We start from the raw sequence: 25,216 nt of genomic DNA on the forward strand, positions 1-25,216 counted from the left end.
TAGGAGCTGCACACAGAGCGGCTGCAAGAACTCCCTCCTGAAGTCAGCTTCTGCAGCGGCAGAGGTAGCCAAGTGATGACTGAGCTCCACACAAACAGCCAGGTTCAGGAGCAACAGCACTTCCCAGTGAGATCGGTCTCCCACTTCACGTTCACGTGGAGCACATTCCCACAAAGGTATGGTTCCCCTTTGGCTGGCACAACCCTCCAGTACCTGCCAATCACTGATTCAAAAGAGCAGATGCTTTCTACAGATACCATCAAAGGGTATGTTTCAAGAAAACAGGGCAAGCTTTTTTCAAAGCTGGTAAAGAATGGCTACAAATTCTCCTAGCATCAACAAGAACTTCAAAAGAAAGTGAAAGCTACAGTCAAGAACGAGAAAGAAAATGAGTGAAGCAGGTCTCCTATATCGACCATGCACATGACTTAGAAACCTTTTTCTTGGCTTAAGATTCTCCCCTCTGAAGAAGGCAGGTACGCGCTAAAGACCAGAGCCATTCCCAGGTTGTAGTATTAGATGGATCATGACCAAATGAAAAATTAACTTGGGATCCTGAGTTCGGTATCATCATACAGAGTAAGATGCAGAGATATGCCTAACGAGCCCAACACCATAACTGCTTCAGACAAAGCAGCTTCCACTCACTACTCTGGACTCGTTTATAGAGTTGGATGCTAGGATTAAAGGGAATGAAGGGAAGAAGACATACCATAACTAATCCAGAACAAAAACATCGTACAGATCAGGAGAAAAGCAGCTGACATTGCTTACTAAACTCTGCTAAATAACTTGGAATGTCAACAAACCCAAAGTATTGAGTGCAGCATGGTAGATTAGGTCTATCACAGTAATGTGGTTTGACATGCCGTATCAGGAATAACGTGTAGCCATGATGTGTCTGTATGGCGAGTATAAGGGATCATTCAAAACAAGAAACACTTTCAATGGGATATTACCTGCAAACTGAAGGCAGTCAGCCTCGAGACTTGTACACAAAGAGCACTTACATCAAACAGGTATTCAAGAACAGCTTATGTACAATGCCACCAGGCAGCACGCTGCAAGTGTGAGCGCACGGTCAAGGTCTGTTAGATTCCACTCCTGGGTAGAAAGCCCATCTACATGAGGCTTGTTAGTGGAAAACACCAAGAAGTGAATGTTAACAAAAGATTGCTAGTAGTGATGATGGAAGATGTAGCAGTTTGAGTAAAGGAACAAAGGCATTGCAGCAATGACTGTGGAACACTTATTTAGTCTTGACAAATGTCCTAGCAGAAAACCCAAACTAGGTGAAGTCCCCTTCCCACACCCAAATACTGAACTGGATGGGGCAGGGACATAACCTCTAGCAACACTTCAAGGATAAAGAAGTTTCTCTGTCTTAATATATACGTAATTCGCATATGCACAAATACATACACAGGCTATCATACCAAGACAAATCTCCTTTCAGTTACACTTTTCTTGCTTTGGAACTATGATAATTTGGTTGTTCTTACACCGGGTTGTTTTTTTTTTGTTACCTGAAAAGACTGAACAAATAAGCTACATTGCCAAAGGGGGTATAAATAAACTTAAGAAACTAGCATACCTCCAGAGATGGAAGCCTTAAGGTATGTTGTCAGTAAAGTATTTCTGTAACCACCCAAAAAGATGTGAGTCTTATGGTTCCTCTGTAAGAAAGCTACTCCTTTTCTAAATTCCGTATTATCAATTACCCTAAAAAACCCCAAAGACAACCACATTGGCTAATATACATGGTGAACATTTTTGGCTAGCATAATGCCATCTGTGTAAAGTTCTAAACTCAGCTTTGTGGCATCTGGAAATTTTATATAGCGAAACATATACTCTGTGGTATATAAGACATTTAAGTTCAGCAGTACTGGAATAAGCCAAACCAAATAGAGAATAATTCATATAATTTGTGAGTGTACTCCTGTTTGGAAAGTGTATAATTTTTTTGGTGGATGGAGATGATTTGAGATTGGTGGCGGGGATAATAAAAATAAAGCATTTACAATAGCATGAGAGATCTTCCAAGTTATAAACTCTCTCATGGACTCCTATCAAATTTGGTAAGTTCTAGAGTTGTGCTACTTAGTATGCATGGGAATTACTGCCAAATTATTACAGTAATACAAACAGAGCACCATGCTTCAAATTAGAGTAGCTATACCAATGCTTCTCCTTTCTCAGATAAGACTGTTGTGTTTCCCCTCAGTGTGTCAGAAAGTAAGGTAATTTAAATCTCAACCAAAGAAAGAAGCAAGATTCTTCACAATTACTGTGTGTAAACCCACAGACACAACCACAGAATATGACTGTTAATACCTACACTCTTAAATACAAACCCATCAAATCCACACATTACTTAAATAGCTAAGCTAAATAATATTAAATAATTATAAAACTAATTATCAAGGAGGGTGTGACACCCTAGGGTGTTCACTGACATTTTTGAAAAGTTTTGACTTTGTCTTCATTCACCATCCAAACACTGTTAAATACTAGGTGTATCAGTGAAGCACCTAAGTCAAGCTCCCAACCTTTCACTTCAAACTGCCTGAAATCAAAACTCATCTCTAATGTTTAAACAAAAAACCATGATATTTTTCTGCCTGTCAATGTGACCAGCAAGTAGTTCAGTATAGGAATAGATCTTCCAGGTTTAATAAGTACACACACCACAGATGTTGAAGGAGTTTTGATTACTTACATCACACTGCCAGCAACTGCAAAAACATAAAGTAAACATTAGTTTAAAATATGACTATTTAGTATTTAATTTGTGATGTCGTAACATTTCACACTTGGAACAAAAAATTCTGGTTGTCTAAATCAAAAGCCACCCAGATTTTTGGTATCCTGATAAACTTCCAACTTCATGTAAAATCTATTATCACAGCACTTATATTTTGTTATAAAACATGATTTCATTTAAGAATTAGCAGCTTGTGAAAATATTTATTTTGTCACTGCTTGTATTTTCTTGAAGATCTGGACTTGAAATAGAGGCTTATGATTACATAAAACACAGAATGTCTCAGAAAGAGGTATTTATCAAGACACCAGTATTAGTACCAGTATTAGTTAGTAGGACAGAGCTGATTTTGTGCTGAAGACATCATGAACATCCTCCTGTATATGCACAAAAATATGTGCAAAACCAGGTCCCAATACACTGATCCAGGCCAGAAAAATCAACCCTGGAGCCTGATCCACAGGTCTACAGCCCACAGAAGTCTTTGCTTTCATTTAAAAAAACCCACCATTTCTGGCTCTTGGTTGTCTTTTCTCCTGATGTTAGCTGATATGATGATATTCAGCTCTTCAAATGGCATACAACCTGCCCTTCCCCACAAAACACCAGCTCAGACCAAGATCCCTGAGGCAGTACTGTGAATTCAATGACTTCACTGACTCTCCCTCCCTATAAGGTGTCGTCATGATTTCTAAACAGAACACCGGAGAAGTAGCAGCACAGTATGTAAATCATTTAAATAAGTAATTCTAGTTTCTTGCATAGGCGAACTTCACAGTCTTTACTGCTTACAGTTTCATCACACGGGGCGAGGGGGGAACCCAAACCAAAACCAAGGCCATTGCCAGCTTCTGCAACAGCCCAAGATACACAGGGTAGACATGACCCCAGCTCACTGCCCTGTCTTTCTGTCTCCTCCAATGTAAGGCTATGGCAACATCTTCATTCTTCTATTGTTCCATGGTGGAAAGAACAGTTTTGCCCAGATTTATACAAACCAAGAAGGAACAGCTTTTTCAATTTCTTTCTGCAGCACAAGTTTTTAATATGCTCTAAAGAACAAGGACTGAAAGTAAAGATTTTACCCAGTGCTTCCAATAAGGTAAATGGCTTGTATCTTTCCTACGGGCTGCAGTGGTCCAAAATACTGAATTACATCTTCATCAATAAAGGAGTATAAATCAAACTCCCATAAGCAGTGTAGTGTTTTCTTTCCTTTTTTCCAGCATTACTGACACTACTGACGGTTTAAAGAAGTTGTAATTCTGTGTTTACTAGTAGCTTCACTTGTACTCTGGACAGCCATTTTCCTAATGTTTGTTTTGTATTATCTTTTAACTAACATTTATGGAGTAAGGGCTATTAGCACCTTAAGTCCATGACCAGAGCTAATCCTTCATCAGCAAGAAGTAAGTTTTAAGTCCTATCAGCTCCCCAAATATGCTCAGTGTGTAGGTTCAAGCGCTTGTGCCAGCACAAGCAAAGCAAGCAGAATAATTTCTTTTCAGGAAGGAAGTCTTAAGATGCTTAAACTACTGCCCGAAAACAGTAGGACAACTGATTTATCCGATTTCTTCTTTGAACAACACTAATACAAGCAGTGACTTCATAACTGCCTGCAGGAACACGTGTACTGCTTCTATGTTCCCTAATTTCATCTCCTGTACGCTGATACTTGTAAAACATGCAACTCAGATCCACTTTAATGCATTTTTTTGAAATGAGCAACCAGAATTTCCTTTAAAACAGTATGAAAATCAAGAACTGGCCACAGATGTTTCATATACATTCAATTCATGATTTGTGCATTGGGTATGACTAGTAATTAGAACTACCAAGAATTTCACTGGTCAAACCTAAAATTCCCCTCTTTGCTTAAGAGTCTTCTGAGTGCATTTTCTAATTCACTTCACTATTCTTCAGCAATCTATGTATGTTACTAAGTTCAGCTGAAGACCAAGCATCTTGTAGAAACTGCACCCTATCCAGAGCAACCCACTCGGGCATCATCTGCAAAGTGACAAGGCTAGATATAAGCCCCAAAGAGTTACTCCCCTGGCATCAGACAGGCTTCTTCTCTGGTTTTGTACAGTCTGTGTCTGCTTTATTTCTCAATTTTCAAAACAATCTTGTACAAATACTGTTATATTCAAACAGTTCTGATCGATTTAACGTATTGTCTCACTAAATTGAGAATAAAGGAAATCTATCTGTGGTATTTTTGCCTCCCTAGAAGATTATAACCTAGTGAAGAGAAATTAAGCAGCACAGAAAATACACATCCAGGACTTCTTTCTGTATTTGCCTAAAGTTTGTCTCAGACTTTGAGTTTACGACTGCTGTGGGAAAAATGTCAAATCATTATTCTTGCCAAAGAGTTAGCTCAAAAACATTTACTGCCAAAAATCTTTTCCTCTTTCCTTTTCTAAAAAGTACATGAAAACATGTTGCTTGTCACAATGCTATATAACTTTTCAGATACCAAGAAAAGCAGACAATTCTCTAAAAATAGCTTTGAATGCCAGAGATATGCACATCACACAGAAGTAAATGGTCAGTTAGTATCCTGAAAAACAAGGATTCTTTTTAACCTGAAGAAATAAACCACCTCACTGTGGCAATACTACTATCTAGCTACAAGACTAGGAGAGTGAGATATGCAAATTGATATGATTTAATAGATGTTCTTTGGAAGCAGCTATCTTCTACATTAGATCTTCTTAAAAACTCAAATCCATTGCCAGACATTGCCTTTTAAAAACATACAATAAAAGTGAAAGGGAGTAAATTTGTAGTACCACGTACTGTTTCCTCCATGTAAGCACTGCTCAAGTGCTACTCATCATCTGTGTAGTTTTCTTTTTCCATGCAAACTGTGGAAATACAAGGCTGTGTGTATTTATTTCCTGCAGGTCACGAAATACATTGCCTGGGGTCAGCTAACGAACAGCACAAAAAAGAGTGGTAACTTTAATACTGACCTTTAAAAGCCCCATGTTACTATCTGCTTGCAATTATTTCAACTCTTCCTCAGATTTCTTGTGCAATACTTCAGATGAGCAAGAGCTACCTTTCAAATATGCACAACTATTTTAAGAATGTAATTCACAATAATAATCTAAGATACCTCCTGCTTGTCAATGTTCAAGTTACTAAAGCATGCAATGATGAGACAGGTGAACTAGGCAAAGCCAGACACTGCCGCTGTAAGGATATGAAAATACTTATCGATGTTTCCTGATGTTAACTGACCGCTGCTGAATGTGAAGAACACTGACAATGCAGTCATACTGACCTATGAAGGAAACAGAACAGATGCTGCCTCCCAATTTTTGTTTTTATAGCACAATCCTCTCTTTTATATTACAAAATGTAAGCATAGTCCTGAAAGTAAGCTGTAAGACTTTTACAAAAACATCAACTGAAATTAAAATGGAAACTTTGGCCACTATACCCCAATACCCAGCACTCTACACTTTCCTCATTCTTAAGCTGCCATCTTTCCACTTTTGACACTTCTAAAAGTAACAAGCGAGATTTATTATTTCTCTTGTAAAAAATGTTTCCCCTTCATGAATTTATACTTCATTTTATCATCTTTTCCATTTATCTCTGTACCTTGCAGATAATCACTAACCGAACATAAGGATTTAAAAGTCTGACTAGTAGGCTTAGGTAATTTCTTTGCTGCATTACTTCAACAAAGGATCTGTCTACTATTCAGTTACAAAAATAGACCAATTTGTAAGATTAAAGACCCCACCAATACTAAGTCCAAGGGTCTGTAATCTTCAGTCAGTTTTCACTTCCAAAACTAAAACCTACCCGTTCCTCCCTGAAAATGTATTTTCCAGGCATATGCCTCACATTGTTGAAGTTTTTGGTATGGGTTGCAATTGATTGCTTATGTTTAACTACTACTCAAAAGAAAACAAAGAATGTGTTTATTGTTCTGTTCAAAAAGAACAGCATTTGAAACTGCTCTTAACTTGCCTTTCCCAGGGGAATTAAGAGCACCATAAAATATTTGTTAACCCAGTGAAGTTCTTGCGGCATTCATGGTTCTGCAAGAGATACTGTTCATTAGCCCTGGAACACGCACACAGGCACAACTCCATGCTCAGACTTGAGAGGTCTCCACCAGTTACATATACACAGCAGATGTATTGAAAGCTCTTACATTCAGGACCAGTATCTTAAAAGAGAAACAGAGGCATCTCAGATGTGCAGCACTAAGACAGAAGCATGCACAGCAACTGTGTACAAGCACAGTTCTAGATGCGTTCACACTAAGGGTGTGCACACATCCTGATGCTTGGGACACCAAAATATTTTGAGATTTCAGTATAATTTTGGTAGCTAGGCCATCAGATATAGAAGCTTCAAAAACCATTTCATGAATATACAGGTTTATAGAGTTGCTTTGAGATATCAGAAGCAAACATATTTCTTTGAAAAATTAATACACTGATTTTTTTAATACTGATAGATTTACTAGTTAAATATCTACACGAGATACATACAAACAAGAGGTATTTCACAAATCAGTGGGCTAGACTATTTCAAACTGCAATATGAAAATAAAGCTATTATACATAAAACAGTTCCTCAGATCAGAGGCAGAACAAATTTGGTGAGAAATAAAACACCTTTATCAAAGGAGTCAAAAAACAGTGAATGTCCACTGTGTAAGACACTGCTTTCCAGGAGTAAAGATAACAGGATAGAATGCTTTCTATTAGTTTTAGGATAGGCAAGAAGAAATTTCTCAACTTGCATGCAGAGGTGACAAGCCCCTAAACAGCAATAGAGCATGGGTCCTGGAGAGTAATCAAGTACTAAAAAATTGAAGGACAGCTTAGTTCACAGCAAAGTCCCTGAATCCTAAGAAATGAAACATGAGGAACATGATGACTTTATCTGTATTCTCAATCAAGTAGCTAGGTATACCGTCGTGATATTGATGACGTCTTCTGATTTAACACAGGAACAAAAAGTTTGGGGATTTTTTTCTGGGAGACACAGCTAATATGCTAATTCTTGGGCTGGAACTAGACATTCATCTCATCCAAATTTCATTTTTGAGGGCTGTGTTTTTCAGAGTAAAACTCTGTGAGCCTGAAGCATGATCTCGCTGGCTGCCACAACCATTAAAGAACTGAGCATGGGATGAAAATAGCATTGTTCAAATTCCTGGAAAGCTGTTAACCATCTACTTCCAAGGTGCAATTTATGCTGGTTTACAAACTAAGCTGGACTTCTGGCCTCAGCTCTTCTGTGCAACTCCAGCCCTGTGCCAGCATCATTACAGAATCAAATGAAGTGCCAGCCACGGAACTGAACCGGTAAAATAAAAACAAACCTGTAAATAACTGAACAGATCTCTCCTTTCGAAATGAAGCATTAGTCCTGCTTTGCAATGCAGAAATCATCCCTGTCCCAAGAACCCACTGCAATTTAGAAGATGGCTAGGATGATAGGCAGGACCAGTGGGCAAAAGAAGATGCACTGGGAAGTCATGTCCTCAAACCTCCAGAGCATCTAAATAGGAGTTGGTTCAAGAAGCATTTTCAGACCATCAGAACTTGGTTAAGTGAATGCAGCAACACTACCTGCGACAGCTCTCTTCTGTACCATGAGGAAAATGGGATTGACTTGTTGAGATAGCTTCATGGTTTGTTTTTTTTTTTTTAAAGAAGTAGTTGGGATACTAAAAATATGTTAGATATCCCAGTTTAGACAACCCTTAAGTCACGCTTTGGTACCAATGCATCAGTACACCAGACGATCTCTTTCTGAAGCTCCACAACAAAGTTACGTCCTAAAGGGACATGAAAAGAATCTTTACAGGTGTTGAAATACCATTCCTCTCAGCCTCAATGATCTACAGTTCCTACACCGAAGACCGCTTTTTTTTTTTTTTTTTTTACATGACCTGCTCTCTCTCCTCCTTGTTGTTCAGCATTTTACCAGAAGATGGAGAACAAGTCTTTCATCACATAAAAAGCAGGAGTCTTCGATAACTGCTGCAAGTTGGGGGTTTTTTTGTTTGTTTTTATTAGAAGTTGTTAGGTTAAGGTTCCCATGAAAGGCAATTTAACTGGAGTTGGCTAGAGGCAGTTAAGGAGTAGCTGGGATGCAACCAGCATTATGTCCACATTATGTGAGGACAGCCTACCCAAATAAGATGTCAACAGAATAGTCAAGTAAAAACTTGATTAGTTTTTGAACTGCAATAGTTCTGCATGTCAAAAAAACCTTAGCAATACAATGTCTAATTTAAACCAAGTCTACCTCAGATTGCCCACGAGACTTCACTATTTAAAGAATTAGAAATAAATACTATGACAGATGATTTTAGAAGCATTTAAAAGAGTAAGCTAAATGTTTACATACAGTAATGAACCCCATTATACCTCCTGTCCATTTTGAAAAGCATGGGGGTGGGGAAGACGAGTATCCATTCCTTTTCCTGTGGTATGACAAACCTCTGACCAAGGCATTTCTCCCTATCACCATAATCATAATCCATCTTTATTTCCCTTTCACCTCTGCCTCCAACAACGAGCCTCAAACTTAAATGATCTGTTTCCATTGTAGTTTTTTTCTTAGTTGGGATGCTCTAGAGGCAAACTGATTTTTAGACTAGAATAAAACTTAAATAGAAAAGCATGGATATTTCAAACCTGCCCACTACAAACACTAGACAGAACAGCACCATATGAATTACCATTGCCCTCACAGATATGCCAAAATAAAAGGTCAAATCAATATAAGTCAACAAAATCAGTTTCTATTTAGAACAGTGCATGGAGAGGTAATTTTATATCAAGTCAAAACTTGATATAGAAAAAAAACCCAAAGCATCATACTTCTAATTAATTTCCAAAGCAGCTTAAGTAGGCAAATTAAAACTGCTACTAGTTATCTGATTCAGTATTTGTTTACCGAGGCTTAGTACTGCTACCTCAATTTTGTAGATAAGACAAATTCAGCAAGAGTATTAGCTCTTACATGTTTGTTATAATACTATAACACAATCCAGAATTGAACAGCAAAACTTCAGCAGGTACAGAATGAGACTGCATTTTCAAAACTAAGGATGACAATCAAATATAATTATCTTTCCTAGTGTACAAGTACTATTTAAATTATGGTTATGATCAAAGAAGATCAATCCCAATTTGTACTCAATTTTAGTTTTTAAACCTTTCAAGATTAAGTTGTTTGTGTGCTGGTTTTACTTTGAATGTGCCTTCCGAATTGTTTCACAACAAAAATTGTTAAGCAAAGCATAGCTCTAGAAAGACAAGATGCCTTTGGCTGAAGAGTCAGCTGATGTTGCTTTAATTCTGATGGAGATATTGACTTGTGCCCAGAGGAGAGGGCTAAAGCCAGACTCTTAATTCCATCACTTACTACAAGATTGTATTTAAGCAATTGTTTTCATTCTCAATTTCTGCAGGTGTGGTGCAGAGCTCTCCAATTTTTTTTCTTCCCATTACTACTACTCTTCTCCACTGATAGGTTGTAGTTCCAGTCTTCACTGTTTTTTGCTCTTCCTTCAAATGAAAACTCCAACTGCTTTTACACTGTACACCCCCATCTTAACACCATTAGCTTCTCTATCCTGCAGTTGAATGCAAATTCAAGATCAGTGAGTGCAAGAAATTACTCACAAAGTCAAGACAGAATCATTCAGAGATAAAGTTCAGCACTTAACTGCAAACTCAGACTTTGGTTTTGATCCACAAAAAGCTCACAATAGCTACAGCACTTCAAGTGCAATGCACTGCATAAGGAGCAGATCCATACAGCAGAAAAGCTGGTGCTGAGAACCCAAGTCCCCAGTGTATCCATCACAGGAGATCTTATTTCGGACTAACTTTCAGCTGGCTCAATTAACTGGATACTTATTAGTGGTTGAAATAGATTGCCTGCAGTCAGTTCTGAAGCACAGTTTGTGGTTTAGTTTCACCCAAAATACATTCAATTCCCACACTGTAAAGGTGCTCCATGATGTAAAACAAAGCGTTTTAAGCAGGTATGATCAGAAGATAAAGAGAAGTTCTTGTCTGACCCACAATGTTAATATACAGGCATCTGCTATTTTGGTTTGCATCTATCTTCTATGGATATGTTACCTTATCTGAAAACTGTTCTTTCAACCATTCGCCTTCTCGTTCATCTACTGAAGAGCAATATTCAGAACAATAAAAGTAGTTTTGTTACAGTGTACGAGCATTTAAGTTTTCATACTGTTGTCTCCATTACAATGTTTCTCCTTCCATGGAGGAACCCACACACACACACTCTGTTGTGTACTCACAGCGAAGTACCACCTACACAATGGCATTGATTTTTGTTACCTATGTATCTGGGTGTTGAAGATACCAGTATGCACTCTTTGGTATAAATAACTATCATTTATTAAGAACTAATGTGTTTAGGTGTTATTTAAACAAAAAAATACTCTAGCTGAAGTACTAGTTTTCTGAGCAGTTTTAAAGGCAAAAATTCTACCCTTCTATGAGCCTCCCCCCCCCCCCCAACACTGTCCTCTCACCATCCTCCTCTTAACTTTATCTGTTTTCAGAACAACGATGTAAATTTGAAATGCTGTCTATCAAACCAGAACACAAAGAAGAAACTGAATAACTGCACAATTTTTCTGTGGCAAAACTGGAAAAATAAAGATACAGATCTAAATTTTATGCTCAAGCCTCACCAGAAGGGGAAAAGTAGATGCAGAGAAAGAGCAAGAAACAAAGTCTTACACATATATCTTGCTTGTGTTCATGCTGAAGGAAAGCTATCCTGGAGACTTTCAGAGACAAGAGGAAATAAGTTCAGAGAAACACACATATGGAAAAGGTAATTGTTGAAGAATGGATACTAACTTCTATTTTTTTATTTAATAGAAGGAATTAGAATACAACCAGTAAAGGTGATCAACTAGAGTGACAGCAGCCCTGAGAAGACAGACTTGGGGGTGTTGGTGGACAAGAAGCTCAACGTGGCCCAGCAATGTGCGCTCAGAGCCCAGAAAGCCAACCATCTCCTGGGCTGCATCAAAAGAAACGTCACCAGCAAGTCAAGGGAGATGATTCTCTCCCTCTACTCCACTCATGTGAGACCACATTTGGAGTACTGTGTCCAGCTCTGGGGCCTCCAATGTAAGGACATGGACCTGCTGGAGAGAGTCACAAAGATGATCAGAGAGCTGGAGCACCTCTCCTATGAAGACAGGCTGAGAGAATTGGGGTTGCTCAGCCCGGAGCAGGCTCCAGGGAGACCTTACAGCAAAAGGGGGTCTACAGGACAGCTGGAGGGGGACTTTTTACAAGGGCGTGTAGTGATAGGACAAAGGGTAATTGTTTTAAAATGAAAGAGGGTAGATTTAGATTAGATAGTAGGAGGAAATTGTTTGCTGTGAGGGTGGGGAGGCACTGGCACTGGCTGCCGGGAGAGGCTGTGGGTGCCCCATCCCTGGGAGTGCTCAAGGCCAGGCTGGATGGGGCTTGGAGCAACCTGGTCTGGTGGAAGGTGGAAGGTGTCCCTGCCCATGGCAGGGGGGTTGGAACTGGGTGATCTTTAAGGTCCCTTCCAACCCGAACTGTTCTATGATTCTATGAACTACCCTGCAGTGAATGATTCATTTTCTCTGTTCAATCCCTACACATTCATACATCTTGTAGTAGTTTATATAGTGTGTATATATACACACTATATATAGTTTATTATGCAAAAAAATATTAATTCTTTAATACCATTCAATGAAAATTACAAAACATCAAAGTTGAGGAAAGATAGAAAGTAAGAATTATGATTAGCTATTTTTAGACTCTTGCCTAAAAAGATTTTCCCCAAATAACCACATCTACTTAGGTCTCCTCCATGAAAATTTTATTTTTAATAAATCTTACTACAGCCGTAGTTACCACGAATATGTAAAAACTACTCAAATATAAATGTTTCTGAAAATGCAAGAGTGCACTGATTATTTGAACCCTTTACCTACATTTATTTACACCACCTAAGGCGCTGAGGACCTTGATGGTTCTTAAAACTATTTCGCTGTAACTCACACTCTCCAGTTAAAAAAAAGTTAAGACTAATTGCAGGAAGAATCCATGTAATGATGATCGACAACATAAAGAAACTCACCCTTAAGATTAACTTTTGAAAAATTTTTTAACTATTGTTACAGTTCAATCATTAGCACCCTGAGTCTTCAGCACACAAGCACAAAAAAGTTAACTGCGTATCTCATCCAACTATTCCTACTCTACCAGGCAGATAAAGTAACAACAAAAAAATCCACGTTTGTCTTCTGATGTACGTACCTTTGAATAGTGGGCAAGTACCACTGCCCCCAGTTTACAAATACAAAACCAAGACAGATATTAAATATGCCATCAAAAAGTACATTTACATTTCTAATGCAGAGTTTACATTGGAGGAAGGTTTGAAAAAGAGCACCTCAATAGATACATAAGCAAAAACAGAAGAAAAGCTTGTGGGGCTCTGCTACAACTCTGAGTAGTAATTATGTCATCTACCATCACCAAGAAAATATCACAGAACACACAGGAAGGAAGAGACATGACTGACTGCAGAAAAGTTAATTACCAAACACAGAACCTTCTGTTAATGGAGAGATGTTTCTCTCTCTAAATGCAAGTCAAAAGGCACAAGCAATCTGGATGTTTTTCACCTGGGCATGCTGAACATACTGCATGAGCTCAGGTTTCTAATTATTAGATTGAAAGAAGGAAAACAAAAGAGAAATCACCTTGGTGTTACTTTTCCTGTTATTCTTTAGTCATTATTTTGCTTAAAATTCAAAACCCAGCTAGTTTTTTTAAAAAGAGCTAGAAAAACCTAGAAAATGAACAGACAGTTTCTGCTTACAGCCATAAACTGTTCTAAAACAATTATTGTAAATACCAGGAAGTAACTTCATTAAGCCTCATGCTTTGTCATATACAGTAGTTTAATTATCATTCTTTAGGCTTGCCTTTCATCTTTCAACATTTTGCATTCAAAATGCTCTTTCTGATCTTGCCAGTAGTATCTGATTTCTCTCTTACATCCTTACATAAGGAGTGAATTTATAGTCCTAGGCTACATTTCTCTCTATTCAGGTTTTCATTCAGGTCTCAATTTAATGTTGTCATCCCATCCTTAATATTTTAGCCTGTTTAGTTAAAACCAGTATTCTGCAATTGGCTATTTAACAGGCATTTCAGGAATGTGTTGGGATGGTAAACTTTTATCCACTGCCAGGAAATCTAATTTACCTGTTAATTATCAGACTGGCATATGGGCAGATTAAAAATAGGAAGATAGCCAGAAATAACTTCTAATCTGAAAATATGAGCATTTCCTGCAATATAGGTGACTTGAACCTGCTGTCTTAGTCAAGTGAAATGAGACATTACAAATACTTCTGTAGTTCATCTCTGTTACGTTCTCATATCGGCTATCTTTATCAGTTGAATGCAACTTCTCCCACTACTGCTTCAAACCTTTTTAATTCTGATGAGAACTTAATTGATAATCTTCTTCCTCAGTAGAAAGGCTACTTAACTGCCATTTTAAGCTTGTCTATTCAGCACAAGTCAAATTGATATCCCAAAATATGCTTTCATCTGATTTAATTTTCTGTGAAAGAACAAGGCAAAGTCCACCCGATTCACACAATCTAATACCCAATTGTGTCCTTATACTAGCATCAAGGTACTGCCACACCGTGTACACGTGTGAGGAAGGAGAGGAGCCAAGTTTATACTTTCTCCCGAACATGTCAGCAGCCCTGAGCAGAACTTGAGGAGTTCCTGCCATCACACTGATACCGTTCATGAAGTCTGGCTGGGTATCCAAAAGCAGGGTTCTATTGCCATGCCAGTTTCAGCTAGATTATGCAAGTTCCAGGTCTGCAGAACTGGGATATTTATCATCTTCACTATTATGGATTCATAATCAGAAGTGACTTTTCTCCCAGCTATTCTCTTCATAAGAGCTACCTTCCAATGATTAAAGTAAAAATGAGGTTCAGATTATGCCTTTTGTGATTCTGAACATTTAATCTCTTCCTGTCCTCATCCTTGTGTTCATTCTGTTATAAAAATGTATTATCATAAGCTCCTGAGACAAGCAGGAATCACAAGACTGAGGAACTCCTTAGTCGTAATTTGATTTAATGCCTGATCACTGAATGTACTTTACTGATTCATCAAAACAGTATTCAGTGTATTAGGTACATAAATATCAAACAGGATTTAACTATTCACCAGAATAAATCCTCTCCATCGTTTTGAGTAACAGAAAACAAAAGAAGTCCTATCAAATTCTGTTCTTTATGATATACAGGAGACTGAGAAAGCAACACCATATTTGCTGTCAGCTCAAATGAAAGCTCTAAAGTTAACTGCTATATTCAACCTAAAAGACAAGAGAGACTTACAAAAGAAAAACTGGTCTTTACCCTAAAGAAATCCTGAAGAATTTTACTTCAGGGAGCTAAGTTTCTCAAAGCAACAAATGCATCTGTCCAGCAGTTAGGAGATACTGAACGCTAGGAGTCAGTATCTAAAGCTGGATGGAGCTTTGGCAGTTGTCCATGTTGCATGAGTCCCTATAAGGGCAAAGAATTGTGTACTAGCTCAGAATAATTACAAAATAATCAAGTGAAAACTACATGAGTTAGCACAGGATTCTCCTGATTCTCTGATGAAAGATTAATTTACTTTACCTTCATACAGAGCATCATGAAGCCAGAAATATTATATACCAGAAGACTATACAACAGTTACAGAAGAGAAGATAGAGAAAAATTTGATCAAACTATTCTTATCAAAAACTACAGGCACATGTTTTTGCAAGTTTATCCAATTTCCTATTGGATCAGGCCTATTTTCAGAAAATAATTTTATAAAGCTCCACAGCTTTTTTGATGTTACCTATACCTTCTGCCTGAATGTCTTTGTTCTGCCAAGTACTAGGTGTTATTAGATTAACTCTTCCCAAATGGAAGCAGTGCAGTTCATCCTTAGAGATAAAAGATTCCAGAAATAATAGTATAATAGAGTTGTCATTAATGCATATTTTGAAAGGCAAATAGGAAAAAAAATATTCCACACCTCAAAAAACACCTGCACACGTCTTAATATGTAAGACATTAAGTTCTTTATATGCAAAAGCACAGACCTAATAAAAAGAAGAGTACCATTTCAAAAGACAGTTTCAATTCAAATTGTTTACCTGTTATTTAAACTCAAATTTGCAAGCTGTTGTACATCGTCATTTTAGAGAAGCTGATGGCATAGGAATGTCATGCTAGTTTCCCCCATGAAAACTAAATTATACACACTGTACTGTAACTACTCAAGGACTTATGTGGGGGCCTTTAAAAAACAATTATATCTATCAAAATTTTTTTGTTAGCAATCAATGCCTGGAGCACTATTTCTTGAAGACAGGCTCCACACCTATACAAATTTGAATAGTTTATTTGGCTTGTGTATCATTTTAGGCAATACATCACACTGAAGAAACAGTATGTTGATGTCTCCTAATGGTTCCAGTTCGATCCCTGATTTAGGAAAGTCTCATGTAGAAACCACCTACAATATATTAGTATGTCTGCATAAAGCCTGGAGTAAAAAAAAATAAAAAAAATATGACATTTAAATGGCAGAGTAAACTGAAAAGGCCAGATGAAATTCCCCGATTCTTAATCACAATGGAAGCAAAGAATCCCCAGAAGTACGCTTTTTTTTTTACTGTCTCCCCTCAAGATCTGTGGTTTATGAGGTATTCACTCTCTAACAAAACCATCAAAAAAACCCACCTGAGACAGAAAATGGACTGAACATTCAAATAGATATATAACTTCTTTATCAAGAAACTGAGACACACAATGGGGATATTTTGGTAAAACGAGATGCCTTACTGAACATTAATATTAACAAATACATATATATAGATTCCTTGTACAGTCCTGCACAATAAGGAAAATGTTTTCCACAGTCAATATTTAATGTTTTTTAAACAGTGAATCTTCAATAATTGTAGTTTCAGAAAGCAACCTAGACAATGATACACATTATTCAAAAGCGGGGAATAAAGTTTGGATTTGTGGGAAAAGGTAAAGGCAGAAATATACGTGGCAGTACAGAAAGTAGCTAATAAGTTTAGTTATGCTAGCATAGATGCACAGCTATTGTTTACAGTCAACTACTATGAGTAAATTGAAATTTACAGTAAGGTCTTCAGATTTTTTTTAAATGGCTGGAGGACTGCATTAATCAGAATGCCTCTCACTCAGAATGGGCAGTAAGAATCAAGGATATCATGAAGAAAAACTAATCAACCACACTTCATACCCTGTAAGTATTAACTTCTGGCTAAAAGCATCTCTTGGAGAAATAGTAGTTTGCTGATAGTAGTTTTCCAGTAAAAGCAGCAAGTAACCAACTCAACAAAAATTGTGCACCACAGTAACTATGAAATTAAGTATCTATTTGCTGAACTGAAAGCTTTTTTCTTTCCCACAGTAACTAAAGTGGAATGCTTGATTTTAGTATCAGATGCAGCACCTTAGATAGAAAGGTGAGCTTTTGTCAAGATTCTTAAGTTTTACTAATTTTAATCTCTCCATCTACATTTTGTCATCTTCTTAACTACCTTCATTAGTTCCACTTCAGAGAACTATCACTCTTCTGTGGACTACTTGTACTTGGAAGGATAAGTAGTATGTTTTACAGGAAAAGTACTCTAAATCCTAAGTCTTACATGGGTTGTCACCTTCTTACCAAGTTTCCATCAGATTGGTGCCCTTCCTGCAGGTAAGAACTTCAAAACTGCATAGATTCCAAGGATATAGTAACAAAGCAAAAAAGAAGAGAGGGGGGCGGAATTTAAAATCAAAGACTACAAAAACTTTGTTCAAAAAAGTGAAAACTGGAGACTGAAAAAAGCCCTGAAAAAATTAAGAGGTGCTTCCAACAGAAAAGGAGCATGCTACTTTCCATGTCTACATGGGATAGGATAAATCACAGTACTCTTAAATTGCAACAAGAGATTAGAGATCCAGTTAGACTGCAAGGGGTGGGGTGGGGGGTGTTTGAAGGCAAAGATAACTGAACTAAAATGTATTATCCAGGGAGGCTTTTGACTCTCTCTTACCAGAAAGTTTTGAGAACAGGTTAAACAAGCATTTGTAGCTATGGCTTACCAATAATTAATCCTGCTTTGGAATCATGGTCTAGCTGACTGACTTCGATACAGGGAAAATCTGTATTAAAAAAAACCTTACAGTACAGAGCTCAGAACGAAGACTAACTCCAATCTGGCATGATCCTGAGGCTTGATGCCATTTCCAAGGACAAGGACTAAAACAACTGTGCTCAGTGGTTAGGGTTACCCCTAAGCAGTAGGGGGCTTTTTTTCTAAGCACAAACACATTATATCCAGATATGCACACATACTATTTTATTTGAAAGCAAGACAATTTCCCTGACTCCTGATAGTTTAACTTAAGAAAAAAAAAATCAGAGGGTGTTGCTTCCACCCCCCCAGGTCAGTAAGATAACATGACTGTTTGACATGGCAGGTCTTACAGTGATGAAGGAGCACAAAAATGCCTGAGGCAGCTCCAAGTTTGCATGAGATGACACAGTGATGACAGTTGTTTTTCTTCATGCACTTGGGAATCTGTGTGCCATACTATACTTTAGTGGATTCCTTGTGATTTCTGGGAGCTGTACACCTCTCCCTGAACAGCAGATCATCCGGAGTTCACAAGTATGAAAGCAAAATGGAAAAGTATTAGAAGTTATGGTGGAAATCTTACACTTGTGGTAACATACACTGAAAAAGCTAGCAACTGTGAGACCAGGAAGAAACACTGCGGTAGAGGCAAATGCACAAAGACAGAAACATCAAAACAGAAGCTTTTAAGAGTTAGCTCAGTGCAGAAAGCACTCACTGGACTCAAAAGAAAACACTTTTTTACTTAAGGAAGTCTAAGTTGTAGAATTTGTGTGTACTCCAGAGACAGGGACCTGGTTACACAGGAAATCATTAAACTGAAAGTTCAAAATAATAGAACCTTACCAACACTTATTGCAGTAATTTGCGACTATATTACATAATGATCACAATTAGCTGTTGAGCCAAACAAAATCAAGGGTCAACATCTACCTACACACTCAATGCGAAGTTCAATGAATGCTGTCTGGAATAAGAGACCAGATGTGATATAGGAGGAAATGTCTTCTCTACTTGTATTAAAAGGGCAGCTCACGTTTTGCTGATGGTATTTTTCACTGTCAGTGAATGCCAATCTTACAGTCACATCAGGAGGAAGGACATCAGAACCTAAGGTGCTTGGTGAAACAGCAAATAAGTCCTTCAAAGACCGTCGAGGTGTTTATATACAGAACAGTCGGCAAGGTATCATACTCTAACTCCTACAGGGAAAAAATAAAGAAGCCTACTAAAACACTTCTCTGTCATTGGATTAAGACAGACTGGGTTTAGATAAATCCAGAAGTAACTAAAACATTTAAGAAAGAATTGGAAGTAAAGCCATAAAACCTATGGACAGAACTGAAGATTATTTCTGTCATTTTGAGTCTGAAGAGGAAGCTGAGAATACAGAGACTAAAAGGGAGGAAGATGATGACAATGAGAGGGTGACAACACTAGAAAATTGTGAAGTCTGAGGTGTGAAAGCTGGAAGTCAAATGTAGTAAGGTGTAAAAGAACAAAGTAAGACTAACCTCCAATGGAAACATAAATAGTGAAAACTTTATAACTATTACATATTGATTACAGGTATGTAATGAAATAAGCTTTTTGTGTAGAACTATGCATATTTTCCTTTAGGAGGGAATCTTATATTTAGATTAGTACAGTATATATTCCCCAATATTACCAAGATCTACTCTAGCATGTCAGCACACAGAAATAAAGAATAGGACCTTAAGGTACTATCCTAATACTTCACTAGAACCTCAACACACAATAAAAAGTTTAAAACAGCAGAAAAACTCTATGCAGTCACATCAGTTAAAAGTTTCTTTTAAAAGAAGATTTGGGGTTTCTTTTGAAGTGGCTAAAAATCTTTCGTGTCACACACACCCCCCCCCCACACCCTGCCATTTTTTTTATCAGCATTACACTTTTGCTGCTAGTGTTCGTAAAATCCTAGGTTACTATTAAGTAAACTGTCTACACTAGAAGGATATTAATGTCTCCTAATGGCCAAGCACACTTGTTAACATATTTTAACAGGATTTTTCTCTTAATAGGCAGTCCTGACAAGACAACCAACAGATGAGACAAAAAGTACACACAAAGTTATTGAGGAAGGACCACATGACAGTCCAAATATTTTCTTACATATTTGATACAGGTCACTATATGTTGACAGCTTGTACATTAGTACAACAAACCTGACCACCTTACAGTTTTGAGGAATTTGTACCACAAAGCACACCAGAAGAAAAAAAGAAAATAAAAGGCTTCAGAAGCAGATTCAGAAGAGAGGAAAAGTCAAAAATACCAGTGGAGGGAAGACCAATAAGCTCAAAGATACAAGTACGTCAACTGTAGAAAAACCATCAGGATAAGCAGAGGCACCGCAAAGATTTCACAACTAATGAGCAACAAAGGAAAATTTGTTACCAGCCTGCAATTTGGTATTGAAGAAAATAATGGTCATTGGGTAATGACCAACCAGAAGGGAACACAGCCCACAGTGAACAGCTGTGATATAGCCACCAGCATCATGTTCACCTAGGTCTCAGGAAAAAAACCCAAACGTTTTGCTTTTCTCTAACTGAATATAATCAACAGATCACCCTTCAGAGCAAAGCTTAAAAAGAATCTAATCAGCCCCCACATGGTGACAAGAACAGCAATCTTTCTTTGGTCTATTCTGAGTTCCTGTAGAATTCACACTTTCAATTTTTAGTCACTACAGCTGAAGATACTTGTTTTGTCTGCCCCAGTGTGCACACATATTGTTTGTGACAACGTAACTGTTTGTCACAGATTTGCTAATTACCAAATTGCAACAGAAGAGCATGAATCACAATCAAAAAGTCATTTTACATATATCCATACGGATATGAATTTCACTTGATAGCAATTAAAAATAATGCTCTCTACTGCATGCTGACAATGGAGAACACTACTACATTCACACAGATATGGTACAGGATTAAGGTCCACTCTATAATCCCCTTAAAATTTAAGAATAATTGCATCATTTCACAGTGCAATCAGCAGCAAAACACAGAAATATTTATAGCTAACGAAACGCTGCATATAAAATACATCAAAGTAAACTTTATTCTTAGGAGAAGAAAACATACGGTTTCTGTCAAGGTACAAGGGGTCCAGTTTTTCTGTGTTTGTAACAGCTGCTCTACACTGTTTGGTTATAAACGTTTAAATAGTTTGAATTCAGATTTTTTTTCAAAACCAGATAAGGGATTTGGCTTTACAACTCCCACTTCGTTTAATGAGAGTACTTAAATCCCTTATTCCTATGAACCTAAGGATCTTTCAATGCCCTACTGCACATTCTTTAGCTTCCTCCATTATGAAAATACACTTATTTCTCAAATACTATGCTACCCACCTAATTTTAAAAAAATAAGTAAGTTAAAAGTTGATTTATGGCAACAAGCAACGTGGTTGCTGGGCTCCAGAGTCACTATCTGGTAAAATAAAATAAGGACACAAAACTTTCCAAGTTCTGTGTAGTTATCTCATGCCTAGAAACTAAGGATAAAGAAAAATAACAGGTGAAATCATACAGAGATAAACAATAAAATATTTCTTCAGCGCTACACTTCCAGACTTAGGATACAAGTAAGACCAAGTTTTGTATGTATGACCAGTCAAATTTCTAGAATAAAGTCTTTGAATGCATGAGAGAGTAATGATGGCAGATGCCTTTAAACTGTTATTTAAAAGAGATTTCTGTTATGGCTTTTACCATTACATGAATTTTCTGTAACCTGTCATGCAATGCAAGCTAAGTAGCTAGGCCTACTATCTGAATCAAGAATACTATTTTGTGTTAGCCCCACTAAAAATGACTAAAACCATAGATGAGGATGAGTAAGTATTTTGGCACCACCAGCACAGGTGAACATATTAAAAAAAAAAACACCTCTGTTGAAGCAGTATTAAAAATATCTGCCAAACACCACCACTACCTAATACATTAAGCATCTGTTTAGACCTTGGTTTAAAATTTGAAAAGCAGGATCTTTCAATATTGAATGGGATGTCTCAACTCAGTGTTACTCACTAGTCTTCAGCCTGCAAAACCTGACACAGCCTTCCTATGAACCTTGGTGCAGAAGCGACAGTAACTCATTCCAAAGCAGCATGGATTCTTACCTAAGGCAGTTTCTACACACCTGTTTTGTTCAGTGAGATTTGTTTTAAGAGGTCTATGTTTAAGAAAATTAGTAAACCTGGACCTTACAATGGACTTTTGCAACAGCCATTAAAACAACATTAATTTTTGTTAAACTTTAAATCAATCAGCTACTGAAGCCACTCACTAAGCACAAGCAGCCAAAATTTCAGTGATAAAACTGCTTTAGACACCAGTAATCTACTCTGCACATGTCAAGGATGGCATCTTCATTCCCACCTACCCATCTACTTCAGTTCAATGAACAGCTCATTCACAAGTTTAGAAGTCAAGCCGGAGCCAGGAAAGCCAGATTTCCACCCCCCAGCGTACGAATTTAAGAAAGTAGGCACAAAGATTAAATAGACTGAGAACACAGTGATCTGAACCAACATAAACCAATCTTGTTTCTGTGCATCTACACAGACATTCTACCCAAATGCAAAACGAGGTAATTTTTGACCAAAGAAAAAGCATCTGAAATACAACTCTGATATATATGGAATAAAATATGAGAAATATGCTTAAGATACTTAGTAGTCAATCTCCCTGGCTAGGAAAAAGTAGATCCCAGTTTAATCCAGAAGCGACAAGACATCTAAATCAGCATGCTACAATGGCTACCACCAAGAATCAACTCTTTAAGGGAACAGACACAAAATCACAAATAAAACGCAATTCAAACCGACCACCTGAACTCACTCCTACCCGTTCCACCTTTTAACAATTTGCCTAGGTTTCATGAATGAGTGACAGTAACGTGTAAACAAACATTATCACTTCTACCAGATACTGTTAAACCCATAGTAAAGCTACAGAAGTAGCTGTTTCCGTGACTTTCTGAGGCCTAAAATATTTAGGAACTTGTTTTATACATTGGGTCGTACCTAATGCTAGCTGAAAAAAGGTCAATCCAAGATAAACCAGTGCAACATATAGACACGTACATGACTAAAATGGAGCTGGTTGTTTTTAACTGTAGAGCTAGGACCACTAAGTTTGTTTAAAAAGGGATACTCGGCAGGGTCTCCAGTTCAGAAGAAACACCTGCACGCATCCCTGCTTCGGGAGCAGCCCATGCCCTCGGGAAGCAGGCCTTTTCCCGGCGGCAGCCGCGGGCACGGTAATTACACACAATGGTGCTTCCAGCGGTGCCAGCTCAGGAGCCCTCTCCCGAGGCGGGACTCGCTCCCCTGACAGGGCGAGAAAACGGCGAGCAGCACCGCAGACCCACCGACCCGCCACCATCACCGGCGGCACGGTTCAGCCCGCCGCCGCTTCACCGCCTTCTCTTTCCCAGGATGGCAAGAACTCCGCTGACCCTCCAGGATATGAGACGGGGAAGGGAGAGGGGCAGGAGCGAGGGGCCCGGGGGTCCTCGGGCACCGAGCAGGAGCCCCGCGCAGAGGGGACCCAGGGCGGACTTTCGGCTCCTCCCCGGCCGCTCGGCGGAGAAGCGGAGCCCCCATCTCCCGGGCCGCCCCCCCCCCCGCCCTTCGCCCCGCGCTTCGCCTCCAGGGGAGGAGGGTGCCGGAGGGAAGGGGACAGGGAAGGGGGGGGGGGGCCCTCGGTCCGCCACCGCCAGGAACAAAGGGCCCTTCGATAAGCCGAGCCGCAGAACACAACAAAGGGGCCTAGAGACCGCGAGAACCGGGGCGGCCGCCGGGGAGGGGGGAGGAGAGGCGGGGGAAGGGGATTACAGGCCCGGCCGGAGCGGCTCCCGGCGCAGGGGGGCGGGCTGCCTCATCGCAGCCCACAATGAACAGCGGCGTCAATCGCCCCGCGGCGCCCGGCCCGGAGCACTAACTCCCGGCGCGCCCCCCCCCCGCCCGGGCCAACCGCCGCACCGGGCCGTTGGCTGCGGCTCCCCGCCCGGCGCCCCGGCGGGGGCGGCGCTGCTCCCGCCCGGCCCCCCGCCGTCCCTCTCACCCGGGCACACGCACACACACACCCCGCGGGGGAGGGGAGAGCGCGGGCGGGGGCAGGGAAGGGTAGAGGCGGCCTGACCTGACAGAGCTGCTTGCAGTACTCGGTAGCCGCTTGCACTGCCGGCTCGGGGCTCTCCCGCAGCCCCGTCTCTAGCTCCACCAGCCGCTCCCGCAAGCGCCGCAGCTCCAGGAGGCCGCCACCTAGGCTACCGCTCTCCTGCTCGGCCTCCTCGTCCGCCATCTTCGCACCCCGCTCCGTCGCGTACGCAGCCCCCCCCTTCTCTGCCTCGGCCTCCCGGCCCCCCCCGCTCCGTTTCCAGGTCACGTGATTACACAATGCCACGTTCCGGGGAGGGGTCACGTGCCGTTGGAGACGGGCGAGCGCGCGCGCGCGCGCGCGCTCTCCATCCCCCACTGTGCAGGACCGGGCCGGGGAGGGGCGAGAGGAGGAAGGGGGCGCGCCCCCGCGTGTCACGTGACGCCACGCCACGCGCCCGGCGGCCGCGCGGCCACGTGACGCCCCTCCCCGCCCTCCCGCCGACGGGTTTTGGCGGCAAACGGCAGCAAATGGCGGAGGGTGGGGCCGGCGGGCCGTCTTGCCTGCCGGGGTGCCGCCGAGGGGCCTCGCCGGGCCGGGCTCGCCGCCTCCCCTCGAGCCCTGAAGGCAGCCATGCTGGTGGCAGTGGCAGTGTACATGCGGCCCGGCTGTACCAGGGCCACCTCCCCCTCGCCAGCCGCCACTGAGCAGAGCGGGGCCACGGCTCAGCCTGGCGGCCTGCCTCCCCGCTCCTGCCCGAGGGTGCCAGCCACTGCTGGGTAGGCCACGGGGCAGCACCACTGGAGCAGTGTTGCACATTCCCTCTCCTATCATCCTCTGCGGGCAGCAGCGGGGTGTGTTTGCCTCAGGGGTGCTGCCAAGTTGTCTTTCTGTACCTGGATTGTCCTGATTTTTTATTATAATTTGAAGTGAGGAGTGCGGTTTTGCTCTTCAAATGGTGCTGTTCAACAGCGGGAGGTTCTGGAGGGCTTTGTTGCCTGTGGGGCCTGGTGGCTGGGCTAAGTGCCCTCGCACAT

At 40.2% G+C, this 25,216-nt stretch overlaps 1 protein-coding gene across 1 annotated transcript in view; it reads right to left on the bottom strand.

The window, feature by feature from the left end:
* Positions 1–24,561, bottom strand: part of ZNF292 (zinc finger protein 292) — a 54,552-nt gene extending 29,991 nt beyond the window's left edge. Inside the window, exon 1 of the mRNA XM_056342981.1 lies at positions 24,222–24,561. Within this exon, the coding sequence (XP_056198956.1) occupies positions 24,222–24,383 (162 nt within the window). The 5' untranslated portion in view covers positions 24,384–24,561. The remainder of the gene's footprint in view (positions 1–24,221) is intronic.
* Positions 24,562–25,216: the final 655 nt, after the last annotated feature.

This window comes from Falco biarmicus, chromosome 6, assembly GCF_023638135.1.
Source record: "Falco biarmicus isolate bFalBia1 chromosome 6, bFalBia1.pri, whole genome shotgun sequence".
Lineage (NCBI taxonomy): Eukaryota > Metazoa > Chordata > Aves > Falconiformes > Falconidae > Falco > Falco biarmicus.